Source organism: Sphaerodactylus townsendi, linkage group LG01 (genome assembly GCF_021028975.2).
Source record: "Sphaerodactylus townsendi isolate TG3544 linkage group LG01, MPM_Stown_v2.3, whole genome shotgun sequence".
Taxonomy (NCBI): Eukaryota; Metazoa; Chordata; class Lepidosauria; order Squamata; family Sphaerodactylidae; genus Sphaerodactylus; species Sphaerodactylus townsendi.
The window spans coordinates 64,754,192-64,772,045 of NC_059425.1; the positions used below are offsets into that span (position 1 = coordinate 64,754,192).

The 17,854-nt window shown below is 44.3% G+C and overlaps 1 protein-coding gene across 2 annotated transcripts in view; it reads left to right on the plus strand.

Moving 5' to 3' along the window:
• Positions 1 to 17,854, plus strand: part of COQ8A (coenzyme Q8A) — a 70,232-nt gene that overhangs the window by 21,804 nt on the left and 30,574 nt on the right. For both annotated transcript variants that reach the window (XM_048508404.1, XM_048508489.1), the window contains exons 3-5: positions 1,299 to 1,715; positions 4,002 to 4,068; positions 11,052 to 11,126. In XM_048508404.1, coding sequence (XP_048364361.1) covers positions 1,299 to 1,715; positions 4,002 to 4,068; positions 11,052 to 11,126 — 559 coding nt within the window. The remainder of the gene's footprint in view (positions 1 to 1,298; positions 1,716 to 4,001; positions 4,069 to 11,051; positions 11,127 to 17,854) is intronic.

The following is a 17,854-nucleotide window of genomic DNA, read 5'->3' on the forward strand; positions in this document are numbered from 1 at the left end:
AAGAAAGGGGGCTATTCAGTTTTAAAGCACTCAGTGTAAATTTCCCAAAGTGGTTTTTTTCCCTTTTAAAATGGGTTGTAGCTGGTGATCCTGGAAAAGCTGAATTTTTTTGGCTTCTTTGTGAGCTACTGTTTAAAGGTGCCATTGTTTTGTTCGCTTTTGCTGAATATAGACCTCTAATAGCAGCTTTGCAGAAACTGACCTAGCCTGGATCTGGTAAATACCTGGATGGGAGACCACCTGAGAATCCTATGTGTGCCTTCTAGAGTTCCATGGGAAATAGACATCTAGTCTCTTTGTGTATAGCTTTACCATAGACATGCTTTGGAGAAGGTAGCTGTATTTCCTGCTTTAGTAGTATGTGACTAAAAATCTGTAGTATATTGCTTCTCAAATAAATATCTTCTGCTGAAGAAGGAAAGTATTTTGCAGTAAATGATTTTGTTTTCTATCCTTGCTGCTCCTGCCAGAATTTTACTACTTGCAGCCTTTTCCCCACTGAGTTTTATTAATGTTGGAAGAGAAGTGTTTCCATTGTGTACCTCTTTGGTACTGTGGCAAAATCAGCCAAGAGGAGAGTTTTTCCTTCTGTGCTGAAAATGACAGCAAGCCTGTATCTGTAATAGGAAGGGCTGGAACTAGTTTTATTTCCTCTAAAAGCTCTGTTGGTATATCAGCAGTTCCTCCAATTAAATGGCAGATCCATTTGCAAAGGAAGGGGAAGCGTGCTTTTGCTCTCAGTTTTCTCTCCTCACTGTTTTTGGGGGTCTGCTGACTCACAAATGTACAGTTTCAGGTGCACAGAAGGCTGCAGTGTGTAGGTGTTGCCTTTGTTAAGTGCCAGTCCACTTACATTGTTTAGGATTCTTGTTTTATTTAACCTTTCTCTACCCCATGGTGCAGAGTGGTATCCTCTTCGTGGGAATAAAGTATAGTATAGATGACTGGGGAAGACAATGGCAAACCACCCTGTAAAACAGTCTGCCTAGTAAATGTCATATTTCGATGTCACCTCATGGGTTGGCAATGACCCACTGCTTGCACAGGAGACTTGACTTCACTACCATAGCAAAAAAATCCCTCAATTCAGGCTCTCCATTTAGTAGTTACAGTTTGTTATGATTACCTTGGTAAATATAATGTGTTTGATATAAAATTAAGAACACTTCTGCCAAAACATCTAATTTATGAAAGGCACACACATTGGAAGGATTTTTTATGGAATGAGGGAGCTGCAGAAAGCAATTTTTTATTTTACTCCATTTTAGTGAAATGCTCCATTGTGTTTTTATTTCCAGGAGTTGGGCAAACAGCAGGAAAATTTGAAAGAGCTTGATGAGGACTTTGGAAAAGATTACAGCTTCTCAGAGTCAGAGTTGGGAGGTGCTGCAAAGGACTTCTCTCCTCCTCAACACCAGCCTCAAAAACATGGTGGTGCGGAGGGTCCATCTCACTCTTATGTTTCCAGTGGACCTTTTTCAAATGTTGTTGAGACCGGTGATTCCAGTCATAATCCAAATCCCCTCTCTACCAAAGTGAATGCAAAGCTGTTTGGAGGGTTTAGGGACCTTGGATATCCTTTCTCTGCTACCTATGGACAAAGCAGGGCTTTTCATCAAGACCATTCCTCTGTTGGTGGACTGACAGCTGAAGATATTGACAAAGCCAGACAAGCTAAAGCGGATCCACAGCAGCACAAACCACACAAGCAGATGGTACGTAAGCTGTTCGGTAAGGCTGGAGGATTAGGAGCTTCCTTTAAAGGGTCACCTTTTCTTTGTTGAGCTGCTCCATCCAACTTGGATGTGGTGAATGTGACTTTAGTGTCTGGATATTGGGGAGAGCCATGGAACATTTCCCTTTGCTCCTAATGATTTATGTATGTAAAGACTGATTTCTAGGGCATATGCACATCTCAACGGGCAGCATAAGAAAAGTGCTTTAGAAAAAGCTTTCTCCTGCAGAAGTATCAGATGCGCCTTCTGAACTCTGCTGACGTTGATATCTGAATCTGGATCTAATTGCTTACTTGAAAGGCATTCAGTAGAAAACTGCATTCACAATTGTCCATGTAAACTCCCAAAGGTGGGCCACTGTGAGTAGCAGAGTGCTGGACTAGATGGACTCTGGCCTGATCCAGCAGGCTCTTTCTTATGTTCTTAAACATGTGGGGTGATCAATATGGATGGAACTCCCTGTTCGTGCACATTGTGAGGACCAGGCAGGCTAAAATGTTGCATCCAAGTTCCTAAATAAAAACTGTTTGGCTATACTTTTCCTGCCTCCCTCAACTGCCCATTTGTTTAGAAAGGCCAAAATGTCTGCCCAGAAATAGAGCAGTGCTTTTTAACTTTCAACAGGTGTTCACCTTCCTTTTTCTGGCCACTCAATATACTTCTAAATGCTTGGGATGGTTAAGAAGCTATACTTGTTGTTTTTGTGTTGCACAAGCTGAAATCTGAAACAGGTGCAGCTTCCTACAGGTCTGTTTACAGACCAAGGGCTCTTTCTCCCCCATCCGGATGCAGTTTTGTCTGGGGGAGTAGTGCAGTCCTTAAGCTGAACATTGAAAGTTTAATCAGGAAGTGAACCATTGCAGTAGGCTACTCTCCTGGATCAAACCAATGTCCCTTAGCAAGGTATCTTGGCATAACTTTGTTTTAGGGCCAAAATAGTACTTTTGAAATTATTTATATAATTTACAGCCATATTTCTTCACTATTTACAGTATATATGACTCAATGTTATGTAGAAGTTATTACATCAAATTACCCACGATTGTAAGCTGCCTTGAACCATTAGGAAAGGCGGAATATCAATGTTTCAGTAAATTAATGTCCACCTAAAGACATCTGCTGCTACCCAGCAATTCCACACTGAACTGGGACTGTGTAATCCAGTATGAGAAATGGCTGTGCATACTTCGAAGAACAGGACATTTTTGGGAGCATCAAATATTTTCTGGTTGAAAATGAGTGAAATGCTTTATAAGACAAGTTTTATTCCATATGTTTAGTATGGCTTACATTAGTATATCATCAGTAGCATTAGGAATTATTATTTCTATTTTGACTCTTCCATCTGTTGTACTATATAGATCATGATTAACTTGATATCCAAATGTGCTATTGTTTCTGTTGTGTTTGCTCCTGTTCAAATAATTCTTTCTTTCTTTTACAACAACATTTATGTATTCTCTTTTATGTATTTCTTTTACAACAACATTTATGTATTCTCTCTTTATGTATTTTCTCTAAAACAAGCATACAGCTGAGGGGCTGGATCCAGCCCCTAGAGATGGCTTATCAGGCCTGTGAGCCAACTTAGACCCCCAGTCTGACCTCCCGATCTTGCAGCAGGCTCACTGGTCCTGGCACCCACTTCCTGCCCCTGATCTGGCTTGGCAAGTCTGCTGCAGACTAACCAGTCTGAGCAGACAGCCCTTCTCAATCTGAACTAGTGAGCCACCTCCCTAGTGTTAATCTGGGCTGACGGGCTTGCCAGCTGTGGCATTCGTACCCCCAGTGCCAGTCTAGGCTGGTGAGCCCATTGCAGGCACACCAGACTACAGTGGGCCAAGGCAGCCCGACCAAGTCACATTTATATCATACTGGCCCTTGTAACAAATGAGTTTGAAATCCTTCTCTAAGGTACCGCAGGGTGCAGTAGTTTGCAGTGTTGCTAACATATTAGGTTACTCAAGGTTTTTCTTGTAGAAAACTCAGGCTTTTATATGTTCAGATTTCATCCATGTACCTGGTAGTTTCTTTTTATAAGCTGTATAAATTATATATCCAAGGTTTCATGTACTGAAAACTCCCATTTCCCACAGTCACAACTTCAGGTTGATGGTGAGAGAGAACTGCCAGAGTGGCTGTTGAGGTGCCCTCAGTGAGCTCATGGATTCCCATGGGAAGAAGTAGTCATTCTCATGTTGCCAAAATTATATTCTCACAAATATTAGCCACGTCAATCATGTATATTTCCTTCAATCCCTGCAGCTGAGTGAACGTGCCCGGGAACGGAAGGTGCCAGTTACCCGAATTGGCAGACTTGCTAATTTTGGAGGTGAGTTCATTTTGTGAGTGCATTTTGTGGTGCATACCAGTGCGAAGATGGCTGAAAGTTAGCCTTAGTGAGTACAGTGCATCATCTTTGAAGTTCACTATGCTCAGAAAAACTAGCTTCATGCCAAATTTGTTTAGCAGGGCTGAGAAAACTGACTGCCAGAGATGATTCTGTTAAGTATTAGTATGTAACTGCTATTTTGTCTTTTTGCAAGATATTTAAAGAATAATTTATATTAAAATGGAAGCAGGGTTGAAGGAGACTTCATTAAAGGTGGCATTGGTTGATTTGCGTGGTGTCACCCTGAGGTAACATTGATGCAAAACAGTTGGGAACTCTCTGAACTTGGGTCCCCTTCTAAAATTATAACCCTTCAATATCTTCAACCTGGGGGTGACTACTTCTGAGACAGGCAAATGCACAGAATCCTCACAATACAGCTGTATGTGTGAACATATATTTAGTAAAATATTTATGTATTTATTTGTAAACTAATTACCCATCCATCACCGTAAATTACACACCCATCACTGAAGTCCTTGCCTTTCTTTTATAGGTCAGGATGGTTTGTTATTCTAACTTAAAACACTCCATAACCCCCTCTTTAAAGTGGCTGCAGCTCAAAGCCCTAGCAAATAAACAACTTTACAATACCTCTTGAAACCTTGAAGGACAGCATGTCACACCTCCTCAGAGTAGGTGTCACTATTGACCAGGGCTTTGGTTGATGCCAAGCAGGCAACCACAAGTGATGGGAGAGCTGGAAGGTGTGAGGCCAAGGAACATACTTGATACACAAGGACATGTGAGTAGAGATGGTCCTTGGTCAAGAGTACATTTCACTACTGTGTATGAATCCGGCACTGGCATTAGAAGTAAAGTGTAGAAGAGCAAGAGTACCTCGGGTATTTTCCTTAAATCGACCATACAGCTACAGAGGCAGGAAATGGAGAAACTGCTGTGGTCAGAAGGCCCCGCATGTTCCAAGTCTATCTGCAGCTTGCATAGTTAGTGCAGCTGTGTTGGTAACACCAACTTGAAATCTCTGCTGCTGGGAAGAAAGTGCCTCTAGCTTTGCCTGCTGCCAATTTCTCTCTCTTACTGGATTCCATGTTTTTGTACAAATATTCTGTGCCCCCTGGTGAAGTGGAGATCTGCCCCAGAGCTTGGTAAGCACCATTATGTATTGGTTGTTTATATTTATTTTAGTGTGCTGTTAATCCCCCCTTCCTCCACAGAATTCAGGTTGGCACATGTTATTTTTTTCTTCCTTGATTTTACCCAATGTCACCCAGTGACCTTCCATGGCAGAGTTGGGATTTGAATAATACATTTCATTTATATGCCAAATATTCCCTTCTGTTTTTATGCCCAGAATAAACATTCCTATTCAGTTTTCTGGGCCTCAAGCTTCTTAATTTTCAGTATTTTTAAATATTCTCTGTTCGGTTTTTGAACACATGGCAATATGTTGTATTGCAGTGAATTAGTACAGTAAATAATAGAGCAGAGATGCGAGTGAGTTATTTTGCAGAACTTTACTAGATGACAAATGATTTTACACTAAATATAGGAACAGCATACTCTATCTATGCAAGTGCTCAGTCTGTGTGTCTGTGCAGTCTGTATGCGCCTCTTTTGCTGGAAGAAGAAACACTGTGTCCAGTGTGTAACAGTGTAACAGACTTCCCTCTGTGATAGACCTCTGAAGATGCCAACCACAGATGCAGGCGAAACGTTAGGAACAAGATCCACCAGACCACAGCCACACAGCCTGGAAAACCCACCAGAACAACTCTGTGGAACTGTTTAAGATCCTGCAGGACCCTGGTGTCAGCTGACAGAGTTCCACCAGAAAAAGCCCTGGCTCTGGTCGAGGCCAATCACACGTCCCTGGGCCAGGGACTACCAGACGGTTTCTATCAGAGGACTGGAGTGTCCTCTGCAGGCAATATAGGGGTGTGTGGAAAATGAATGTGTGTGCCTTCCCATTACTGCTGTACAATTTTGAATCTCATGACATTGTTCATTTTACACAGCTCCAAAAGTTGCTAAAGCACTCCCATGGACTGAATCTGGCAACTCTGCTTCAATGTGATGCTCCTGCACCAATTCGATGCACCTTTTGATTTTCTTCTTGGTAGTATTAATATCTTAATAGCGGGGCAGCAGCATTGCTTAGTTTTAATGAGAAGTGTGTTGTGTCAATATTAGGGACACTTCTATTATCATTTCCTCGAAATAGTTGCAAAATTATGTTACATAGTGTCAGAAAACGTCCCCATGTTTTTGGAGTTAGTTCATATTTGGCCCATTGATCTATTAAGAGCATTGAAGCTGTTTTATTCTGTTGTTCTCCCCCTCCCCCCATTCTCTTGGTTGAAATTATTGGAGTGTCCTTATCTATACAGAAATGCCTCCTTTTTGGGCTTATGGAATGAGATAAAGTAGCCAATAGATTGGTCAAACAGTAGATGAAAATGATTTCATGGTCCTGTAGCATCACCACTACTTCATAGCATTTACATTTTAAATGCAAGAATTAACAGCCAACATCTTCTATTGAGAAGTATAGTTTTGAGTTTGTGGATTCACTGGCAGCAGCTGTTTTGAAAAGAGGCTGGGAGCTGCTGCTGTGAAAAGAGCCAGGAATGTGCAGGATAGGGAAGGCCCAAGTCTGATACTGGACAGGGCAGGCTAGCAAGTCAGTATATTGAGTCCTGTCCCGTCCTCCATGTGTGGTGCTGGGGAGATGAGCAGTCAGAATATAATGTAGTTCAGATGGCACAGACATATACAAATATTGCCCTAGAGGCTTCAACTTGCCTCTGTCATGACTTGTCTTATTACTTTGAGCAGCTTCTTTGAACTTTTATCACTATCATGGGGCCTCAGATACCTATAGCCTAACCTTACAGGCTGACATCGAACTTCAGTTGAATCTGGCAGTAATCTTAAGGCACAGCTCAGCTACCTGAGGGTTTTCATGCAGCTATAAAATGTAACATATTTTGTGGTCTTAGGTGTTTTCCCCATGGACAAAATATTCCAGGGTGTTTTTATCCTGGTTTCTCCCTTCGCACGGCTCCCTGTCAGCACGTTCAGGCCGGGAGGAAGAACTCCAGAGAATTATGCACAAGCCCCCAGTTTATTTTCATTTTCCACATTAACGTTTACGTAGTTTGCGTACGTTTATGTAGCTTCCGTTTTTCTGATGTTTTGATTTGCTGCAGCTAAGGGGCAGGAGGCAGGAGAAATAGACTGGTGCGTCTCCCACGGTGTTTGCATGGGAGCGGGAGTGGTGTGGGATTTTGAAAAAGAACCGCCCAAATCATTGTTTTTTGAAAGCCACGGGGTAAGGCAAATCTTGTGGGGTGGGCCTGATTTTGGCCCGGAAGCCATGCAAAATTCATGGCCCAACCGGGATGGTTCACTTCCTTATCCCAGGATATATTGGCCGTGGGGAAAACGCCTTAGATTTAAATTTAAGTTGAACTTCATTTTGGACAGGTTAAAATAAATGATATAATGCGCATTATCCCAATTAGAGATCTTATTTTACAAGATTTGGAGGTTCAAGGAAACTGGTGGAGCAGTCACTTGCTGAAGGCACAGCCTTTCAGATCTGTGGTAAAGATCTAACACATGCAACTTTTAAAGTAATATTTGCAATTCGTGTAATATAATAGAGTGATGGCTCAGAGTCATAATACCTCCCCCCTTTGCAAAGTCTCCGCTGTACTTTGAGTCACAATTCAGAGATGAGAAGCAGCCATTCCCAGGAAAATCCAGTAGTAAATTACTGCTATATTGCAATGATAGCACAATATCGAGGAGTGTGTAGACGCAGCCCATATATCTTCATTTGGCCTTAAACATTCATTCATAAACATCAGGGGGTTTGTGTTTAATGGCAATCTTGAGGGCTTCTTGTCCATTTACTTCCTGCTGATTCTACTTCAGTCCTTCCCATGTGGATAGCAAATGATAGCTGCCAAATTGCACTGCGACGCTTTAGCTGAAAGGATTATTCATAGCATAAAAGTAAGAACATTGCATCAACAGTTAAGTGCTTATGATTTTCAGGGATGTGAAGGCTCTGTAGACAGGATTGTTATCTGAGGAGTTTGGTTCTTTGGGTACATCCTGCTGCTTGCATGTTCAAATGACATACCCTTGGAGATATGTCTACCACTCCAAAGCAGCAGTCAGGAGGCACAGGTCTGTCACTATTCTTTGTGCATTTAATTTACCTGTTTTTATTTTGATAATTAGATTTCCCCCTTTTTTGTAGTCTAAAAATGGACTGCTAAGCCACTTTGAAGAAGGACGTGCTATAGGAACTGCAGCTGACTCATAGTGACTGGATCCACAAGGTCCAAGCAAGAGATGAGCAGAGGTGGTTTATCACTGTCTTCTTCTGCATAGCAACTTCAGCCTTGCTTGGTGGTCTCTTATCCAAGTACTTAGCAAGGCCAACTCTGCTTAGCTCCGAAGTTTTGATAAGCCAGGGCTAAGCTGGGTTGCTATCTTATAAGAAGTAAAAATATATTTCCCCTTGCTGAGAATTGACCGGAATTGCTATTAGATTTTTTTAAAAAATGTTTTATTGATGGTTGATTGTTAAAATAAGACCCAATAAAGAAAAGTAATTTTATCAGTAATGTAATTTTATGTAAATGATTAATCACCAAGTACTTAAAGATTGTTTTTTAGAGTTAGTATTTGATGCAGAGGGAACTGGGAGTTCCTATGGAGTAAATACTTCATAATTTGTTGAATTTTTATTTGTGTGTGTTTTTGGTGTTGGAAAGATTTTGAAAATTAATAACATTTTAAACCCTAAAATTTTAAACGTTTGTTTTTTTGCGATGGCGCCCATAAACTCTGAATAATTAGATTGATTAGGATTTAAGTAAGTGCATGGGGAGGGGGGTAATAAGGGGTGAGGAAGTAGTTAGACATTCTTTTTGCTGCAATAAATCAGCAGGTAAGATGTTCAGCACTAAATTACTGGCATGATGTGAACTTATAAACAGACCAATGGCAATGTTGGCATGGGTCACTGGCCATGGAAAGAGACAGTGAAGCACTTCTGTTCAGATTAGTACTGCAGAACCCATCTGTCTCTTTGAAATGCGCGCGCGCACGCACGCATGCACCCCCCCCCCCCAGAAGTAGATTGAAAACAGTGGCTTTTTGCGATATATGCTGTCAACTGCATTCCCCCCCCCCCCCACACATCTTTGTAAATGAATAGCAGACATACAGAACAGTTATCAGAATGCATCCATAGGGCACAATATGCTGTAAAAGAGGAACTCTAATATGTTCACTCTTAAAAAGAGAACCTCCGTTGAAGGAGAAATGGCCTTATCAGAATCAATCGAAACATAAACAGTTCTGAAATGGTGAAGCAAAGCAGTCCCATGTGGTTAATCTTTAAGAGTCTGCCATTGGTCTGCCTCTTTTAACTCTGGCTATTTTGGTTCTGAGGTGACAGCATTGTGCAGGCAAGAGTACATACTGTACAAGTCCAAATCTTATCGGGGCGAAGGGGCGTTCTGGAAGGTTCGAGGAAGAGAAAAGTATTAACTTTGTTAAATTCTTGACTTTGCATCACCTCCATAGAATTGTGGATATAAGTAAATATGTGTCTGTAGTAGTACCTCTGTATCAGGAAAGTCAGTCAGCCTGAACTGAATGATGTAAATCCCACTGTGTCATTGACCTGGCATCCTGAACGTGCATTGTAAACTAAAGAATGGTTAGCTACCATTTAACAGTATGGGCCAGGAAACTCAATTGCATCTGAAAAATTCAGGCATCTAAATGCAGGCATTGCAAAACAGGCATGATCTAGTTGTGTGTCTGACATACAATCTTGATTTCATTGTTACTGATATCAATAATTCCTCTGAGTTTGGATATTTTTGACAGCATGTCATAATTTTGTATACAAATGACTTTTCTGAGATTATGTGTGTGAATGTGAGCAAGCTCTCCACCCTGGGAAATTGTGTTTACAGATGAATGTTTGAAATTCCAGCTCTGTAGAAAGGGATTTTTTACAGGGTGGTTGTGTAACCTTTCCACTGAATGTTAATTTCAGCGTATGAACATTCCACATTGGCATATTTTATTAATGGGTACATTTCTGTCTATGCTTCCACATAAGAAGTTGAGTTGCCAATGCTCACCTGCATATGTTGTCTGTAATCATGGTACATGTTTCCATGTACCAAGATGGGGCAAAGCTATCAAGCCTCCCCTTTTGCTCCTTCACAGGCTGAATTTTTATTGTTGTAGCCAACTGGTATGGTGTAGTAGTTAGTGTCAAAGATCCCCATGCTGCTGTAAAAGCTTACTGAGTGATCTTGGGGCAGTCGCTCCTCAATCTAAGCTATTTTAGAGGATTGTTAGGATAAAATAGAAAAGGGAAAAATGATATTGTAAATCACTTTGAGTAACCGTTAGGAAAAGACATGTGGCAAAGATATCTAAATGCAATGCATAATCTTGTTCAACAGCAAGTGATGGAGGATGGTGAGTACAGTGGCCAGAGAAAGAATAAAGTAAGAATTGCCAAGAGGTTTCCTCACTTGGAATCTGGGTCTCCAGGTAAGATCTGGATTCCCTAATAATAGTGCCTGTACCAGACCAGATCGAGTGTCTTAAGTGCTGAAGTGAGTGTCATGAAGTCTGTGTTGCTGTTTCTCCTGGCCTCAGAGTTTTGAGTTTCTTCCTTTTTTGTGAGATGCTTTCTTGGACATCAGTGCTGTCATGTTGGGAGACTTGGCCTCAGCGGTCTGCTGCAAATGATAGAAATTCTTCAGTTTTCTTAGTTAACTCATTTGCACTGAGCCTAAGCAGTACTAGGTGAAGACCTGCTTTGCAGCAGCCTATGAATGCATGAAGAGATGTATCCATACCCTCATCATGATCATGCATCTGACCTTTTTCTCCCTTTGTATACTTTAAAGGGTTAGCTGTTGGCCTTGGCATTGGAGCATTAGCAGAGGTTGCGAAGAAAAGCCTTAGATCTGAAGAACGCAACGGTGAGTGTTACTGCTAATAAAAGCATCCAGTCACACCCTTGTTTCTTGGCATACATGTTCTTAAGGATTGATGATGATGCAGTATGTTCACGGAAAGCAAATAACTATTACTTGCCAATCAGCTTTATGGTAGACCATCACAAAGACCTGATATGACTGTGTGCTTAGTAAAACATTAATGACTTTCATGACTAGAAGCCTTGTTTTCCAGCAATCCTTGAACTCTGTTTTGGAGTTTGCCTCCTGGTTCTTTCCTACAAGATTAAAAAAAAGACACAATTTGTGTTTTGCCATAAATAGATCTCTTGTTTTTCTTAGAACTAGGCAACGATTTGTCACTATCGTGAAGGTTATATAGAATATATCTGAGATAAGAGAGTTGTGTTATTGTCCCAAAACATGCAGTGGTTAGGTCATGACTCCTATCTAGTAGTTAAGAGTGACTACTTTTCTCCTATCTGGTCTTGTTCTCAAGTACACCATAAAAGGCCAAGGAGTTGGACTTTTTCTTGTCCAGGTGTTCATACTGCTTAGAAGTTTTTGTTGTGTTGGGGCTAGGACTTGCTGCCAGCGGCTAAGTCATTCTTATAAATGTAGGGCTCCTTCCCACCTTTTGTTTCTCCATTCTTCTATAATGTATGTTAAAAATATTGCAAGAAAATGGTCCAGTGTTGAGTCTTACAAGGTTTGTCCTCTAGGTGATGAATTCCTTCTGGTATCTGGCCTTTCAAATATCACAAAGATGAGCATCTTCTACTGGATAAGGGGGACGTTTTTCTGGGTGTTTCCCAACTGGATCTCAGGGAGGCAGGACTTAACAAAGTTGTCACTTCCTGTGGTCCGAGCATCACCTTTCCTCTTCAGTATTGTTCTTGCCTCGAACAGGGAGAGCAGCACTCTGCCTGAGCTCCTGCATTCAGAGTTACTATTCCCTTTTTCCTTCCGTTGTTGGCTTGTAATTAGTGTTTGTCCTTTGTGTGTTTGTCTATCTGGGAGCCTGTGTGCACCCGGAGTTTGTCTTCCCTAGCTGGGAGCGGGGCCTCTCTGTCTTCTCCTTCCCCCCTTCTCCCCTCCTCTCCCAGGTTCCTCAGTGAATCGAGTGCGGCTATGGCACAATGGGGGAACCCCAGCCGTTTTTCTCCCGAGAGGGAGACCTTTTCCCGGTCCTCCGCAGAGGGGACCAGGTCAGCCCATAAGGCTTGGTCCCAGACTCCAGGGATTAGTGCAGCTCTGCAGCCGTAGAAGAGCACAGGGAAAACGAAAGAGCCGGTCGCCAAAAAGGCGCGGCAAGAAGCGTCCCCCAGCAATGCCTCCGACAAAAAGGTGTGAAAGAAAACACTTCGCGCCAGTGACCCCTGCCGGCTGGCAGAAGCTCCAGCGCAACCGCGGCTGCGAAAAGGAGACCAGGATAATGACTCCTCCCCATCTTAGCCTGGAACGCAGGACTGAGGGAAGACCTCAGACCCCTGCTGGATTGGAGATCGGCGCCAGCGACCCAGAGAGGGCCGCGGAGGGCGCAGAAGCAGAGGGAACCCCAAGCGACAGCAATGGAGCCTCTCAACTTCCCAGGCAAGATCGTTACGGGGGGGGGGGGAGGGGGGAGGGAAGGGCAGTCTTCTGAAACCCCCTTACCAGGAGGCTGGCAACAGGCCTCTGTCCAAGAGTTGGTGAACCTCTTTAAAAAATCTATGAGGGAGGAGATCAGGTCCTACCACAGAGTATACCACAGGCGGGGCAGATCCCCTTCTACCTCCCCCTCCCCTTCCCCTCCCAGATCCTTCCGTTCCAGCACTCACACTAGGGATCCCCTAGCCTTCCCTGGGGAGGAGGCAATATGTGAGGGGGAATGCTTAGACTCTGACCATTTTTCTGATCTGGAAGAGAACAATCCTGAGGTGGTAGAACAAACACCCAGGTTCTTTAAAATGGAAGATATTTCCTTACTTATCTCTAAGGCAATCACATCCCTAGATTTAAAGGATTCAGATGACGCCATAGACCCCTCATCATCATCATCTCCCTCTAAACCCATCAAAGGTGGCCCTAAGGGGAACAAAAAGATTTTTCCTCAAGGGGAATCCACCAAGGATTTTCTTCCTATTCCAGAATATTTTGAAAAACGTGCCAGGAAGGAATGGGTTAATCCCTCCACTAGTAAAGGGTTCCCCTCCAGTTTCAAAAAACGGTACGCTTCCCCGGACTACAGTCCAAAACTTACTGACTATTTCCCCAGTGGATGTTCCCATAGCAGCACTCCAATCTGGAGGTCTTCTTTCCAAAGATGGCGATGGCAACATAAGGGACCCCTTAGACAAACGCACAGATGTGGTCTCTAAAAGACTGCACAAAGTCTTAGCCATGGCTTTTAAAATCCTGGCATCTTCTGCAACCATGGCTAGGGCAGGCATTGTCTGGCTTCGCAAGCTTCTCGACATGATCCCAGCCTCCCAACAAGGTGTTAGAGAAGGAGTAGAACTCATTTTACTAACAGTCTCCTTCCTGCAGATTCTAACTTTGACGCATTCATTTCAGTCGCTCGGGCCATGGCCATGGCATCAGTACCCAGACGCATCGCCTGGCTTCGTTCCTAGCAAGCAGACCAACATTCCAAACAACTGGTAGCCGGATTTTCTTTTCAGGGGGGCATACTCTTTGGCCAAGAACTGGAAAGGATCCTGGTGGAGACCAAAGACAAGAAAAAGGCCATGCCAAAGTCTTATCGGTCAGACTTCAGCTCTTCCAAGCCCAGCTCCACCTTCCGTTCTCATAAGACCCTCGCCAGGACATCCAGAGACAGCAGATGCTGGCAACCCCAGCAGGGGTTTCGCAAAAGAACAAACCAGGGCAACTTTAATCATTCCTTTCGTCAACAATCCAGATCAGGAAAGAACTTCGGCAATGACAGAAATGCCAACAACAACAGCAAGTCCTGACTACAACGCCCCAGTCAGCGGCCGTCTACAGGAATTCCAGGACCAGTGGCTGGGCGAACACGTAGATGCTTGGACCAAGGAGGTCATTCAATCAGGCTACTCCATAGAATTCACCAAAATTCCCCCACCTTGGTTTCGCTCCTTTCCAACCAACTCCAACCTGGGGAAAACAGAGAGGACTCAAAAGGCCATCCAATACCTCCTGGCCATAAGAGCGATAGAACCTGTTCCTCTCTCGGAGAGATGCTCTGGAGTGTTCTCTCACTTCTTTACAGATCTCAAAAGAAATGGAGATTGGAGAGCCATTCTAAACCTCCGATTCATCAACCATCACATCAGACTTCAACACTTCAGGATGGAAACTCTCCGCTCCATCGTAGGACACCTAAGACCCCGGGGATTTCCTAACCTCTCTAGACTTAACCGAGGCTTATCTACACATCCCCATAAAACCTTCACACCGACAGTTCTTACGGTTCGCAGTGGGGGAACACCAGTTCCAATTCAGGGCTCTTCCATTCGGGCTCTCCACGACCCCAAGAGTTTTCTCCAAAGTCCTCCTGGCCCACATCATACATCTTTGCCAACAAGCCATTCACGTCCATCCTTACCTGGACGACATCCTGGTCAGATCCACCTCCCAACAGCAAGTGATCAAGGATGTCGCCCAAACCCAGTCAGTTCTTCGCCTCCACGGATTCCTGATCAACGTGCCCAAAAACAACACAATTCCATCCCAAAGGATGGAACACTTGGGAGCGATCATCGACACATCCCTGAACACCCTGTTCATCCCCACAGAAAAAATCAACAAGATCAGGAAATCCGTGAATCTAGTCATAGCTGCCAAGAAGTTGTCACTACTTCATTTGACCAGTATCCTAGGCACCATGGTATCAGTGTTCGACATGCTTCAGTGGGGCAGACTCCACACCCGTCCACTCCAGACGTTTCTTCGTCCATTCCAATACCAAATAATGAAGAAGGAAGACTGGTACCTGACTCTGCCAGGCCACCTAAAATCCAGCCTCAAATGGTGGACCATACAACGCAACCTCTCCAGAGCCCGCATAGAAATCTTCACCGACGCAAGCCTCTTAGGCTGGGGAGCCACAGTGAACGACCAATTTATCCAAGGGCACTGGTCCCAACAGCAGTCCAAGCTCCCCATCAATCTCCTGGAGACCAGAGCCATATACCTAGCCCTTCAAAATTTTCTTCCAGTGATAAAGAACTCTCATGTGTTGATTCGCACGGACAACATGTCAGCCAAGGCATACCTAAACAACCAAGGTGGGTCCAGATCATCCCGACTTCATCAGGAAGCGATGAGTATTCTATTCTGGTCAGAGCAACATTTGCTCTCACTGACTGCAGAACATATCCAGGGACGCCTCAACATCTCGGCAGACTAGCTGAGCTGCAAAACTATCCAGGAGGCCGAATGGCAACTCAACCCCTCCATATTCCAGATGATCACCCAACGTTTTGGCCAACCTCAACTGGACCTGTTTGCTTCAACGAACAACCGACAGATCCCGGCCTTCATGTCAAGGTTTTACCACCCGGAGGCTGCGGGGGTGGATGCTCTATCGACACCTTGGCCCAAGTCACTTCTGTATGCCTTCCCTCCGACACCGATATTACCCAAGGTACTTCGGAAGATCGTATCGGAAAAAGCACTGGTGATTCTGGTGGCACCATTCTGGCCACGTCGTCCGTGGCTCTCATCCATTCTAGACCTCTCAGTGTCCACAGGATTCACGCTACCAACACCGAGAGACATGCTGATCCAGGGCCCCATTTGTCACCCCAAACTAACCGCCTGGTTTTTGAACGGAGACTGTTAAGAGAAAAGGGTTACTCAGATCAGGTGACCACCATCCTAGAAGCGTCACGTGGGACATCCACTAACAACATTTATAATTCCTCCTGGAAAATTTTCACAAGATGGTGCAGAAGGAAATCCATCAATCCTGAACAACCTAGCGTGCCTCAAATCCTCAGCTTCCTACAGGAAGGCTTTGAACAAAGACTACGCAGTGCCACCCTTAGAAGGCAAGTGGCGGCTCTGACCACCGTCTGCCGCCCGGTCCACGACATCCCCTTTTTGCGTCATTCTGACATTATTCGCTTCCTGAAGGGAGTAACATACTGCAACCGCCCACTGTTCACCGGTTCCCCACTTGGCGACTACATCTGGTGTTATCAGCCCTCACAAAATCTCCGTTTGAACCGGTCCAAACGATTCACCTCAAGTGGCTACGTATGAAAGTCCTGTTTCTTATGGCCATCACCTCAGCCAGGCGGGTTTCAGAGCTGCATGCCCTGTCAGTGGACAAGGATCTTTGTCTTTTTCACAGGGATAAGGTTGTCCTCAAACCGGACCCCCACCTGTGTTCCTAAAGTCAACTCCTCCTTTCACGTTCCCCAGGACATCGTGGTACCTAATTTCTGTCCCAATCCTTCGCACCCGAAGGAGAGGTTATGGCATAACTTGGACGTGCGCAGAACCTTAAAAGTGTTCCTCATACGAACTGAACCCATCCGCAAGTCCAACAGAATGTTCATCAATGTTTCTCCCCCGAACCTGGGTCACCCGATGTCCAAAGCGGCCATAAGCCATACCATCAAAGCTTGCATCATAGAGGCATACAAAGCTTCCAACCAACCAGTCCCTCATGGGATAGTGGCCCACTCCACACGCAGTGCAGCAACCAATGCAGCGTTTAGAAGTCAGGCCTCCGTATCGGACATATGCCAAGCGGCCACTTGGTCTACAATCTCCTCCTTCGTCAGACATTACAAAATTCATTCAGTGACACTTCAGAAGCTGTATTTGGCAGGAGAGTGTTGGAACATATTATTGGAGACTGATCCTGACCCGCCCATTTTGGGACACTGCTCTGGGAGGTCCCAGAAAGATGTCCCCCTCATCCAGTAGAACGACCCATTGGTTACTCACTGTGAAGGGGTCTTCTGCTGGATAAAAGGGGGACATCTTGGCCCTCCTGGGATCATCATTAATCTCCAGTTCTCTCCACACTCTCTACTGTCACACTAGTCCTAACATTAAGTCAAGTCTAGGCAGTTTTAGCAGCCTTAGAATTCTTATCAGTTCATTACCATTTTTTCCCCTTACCAGTGTTATAACTCTTGTTGTGTTGTCTTATTGTTGTTGCTTCCTATTGTGGGATACCCTCCATGTTATTTTTCGAGGGAAACCTTTCACTGCTCGGACAGGTGTCTACTGAAGAGGAAAGGTGACACCCACTCGGACCACAGGAAGTGATAACTTTGTTAAGTCCTGCCTCCCTGAGATCCGGTTGGGAAACACCCAGAAAGATGTCCCCCTTTTATCCAGCAAAAGACCCCTTCACGGTGAATAACGAATGGGTCGTTCTTGTTTGATGGTGCATCTTTGACCATTTCTCTCTCCCCTCAGTCACCTCCACACAAGGATGTAGGTAAGGGGGGGTTTCTCGGGTTCAACCCCCCCATTCATGTCTGAAGCTCCCCCCCCCCCCCCCGGTTTGTGGGTTTTAAAAACATTTTAGTTTTTTTTTTTTTGGCTTGCAGGGGGCGCATTGTTTAGGCTAGCAGCACCAAAATTTCGGGGATTGTTTGGGAGACTCCCCCGATGATACCCCCCAAGTTAGGTGAGGTTTGGTTCAGGGGGTCCAAAGTTATGGACTCCCAAAGGGGGTGCCCTCATTCTCCATTGTTTCCAATGGGAGCTAATAGAAGATGGGGGCTACACCTTTGAGGGTCCATAACTTTGGACACCATGAACCA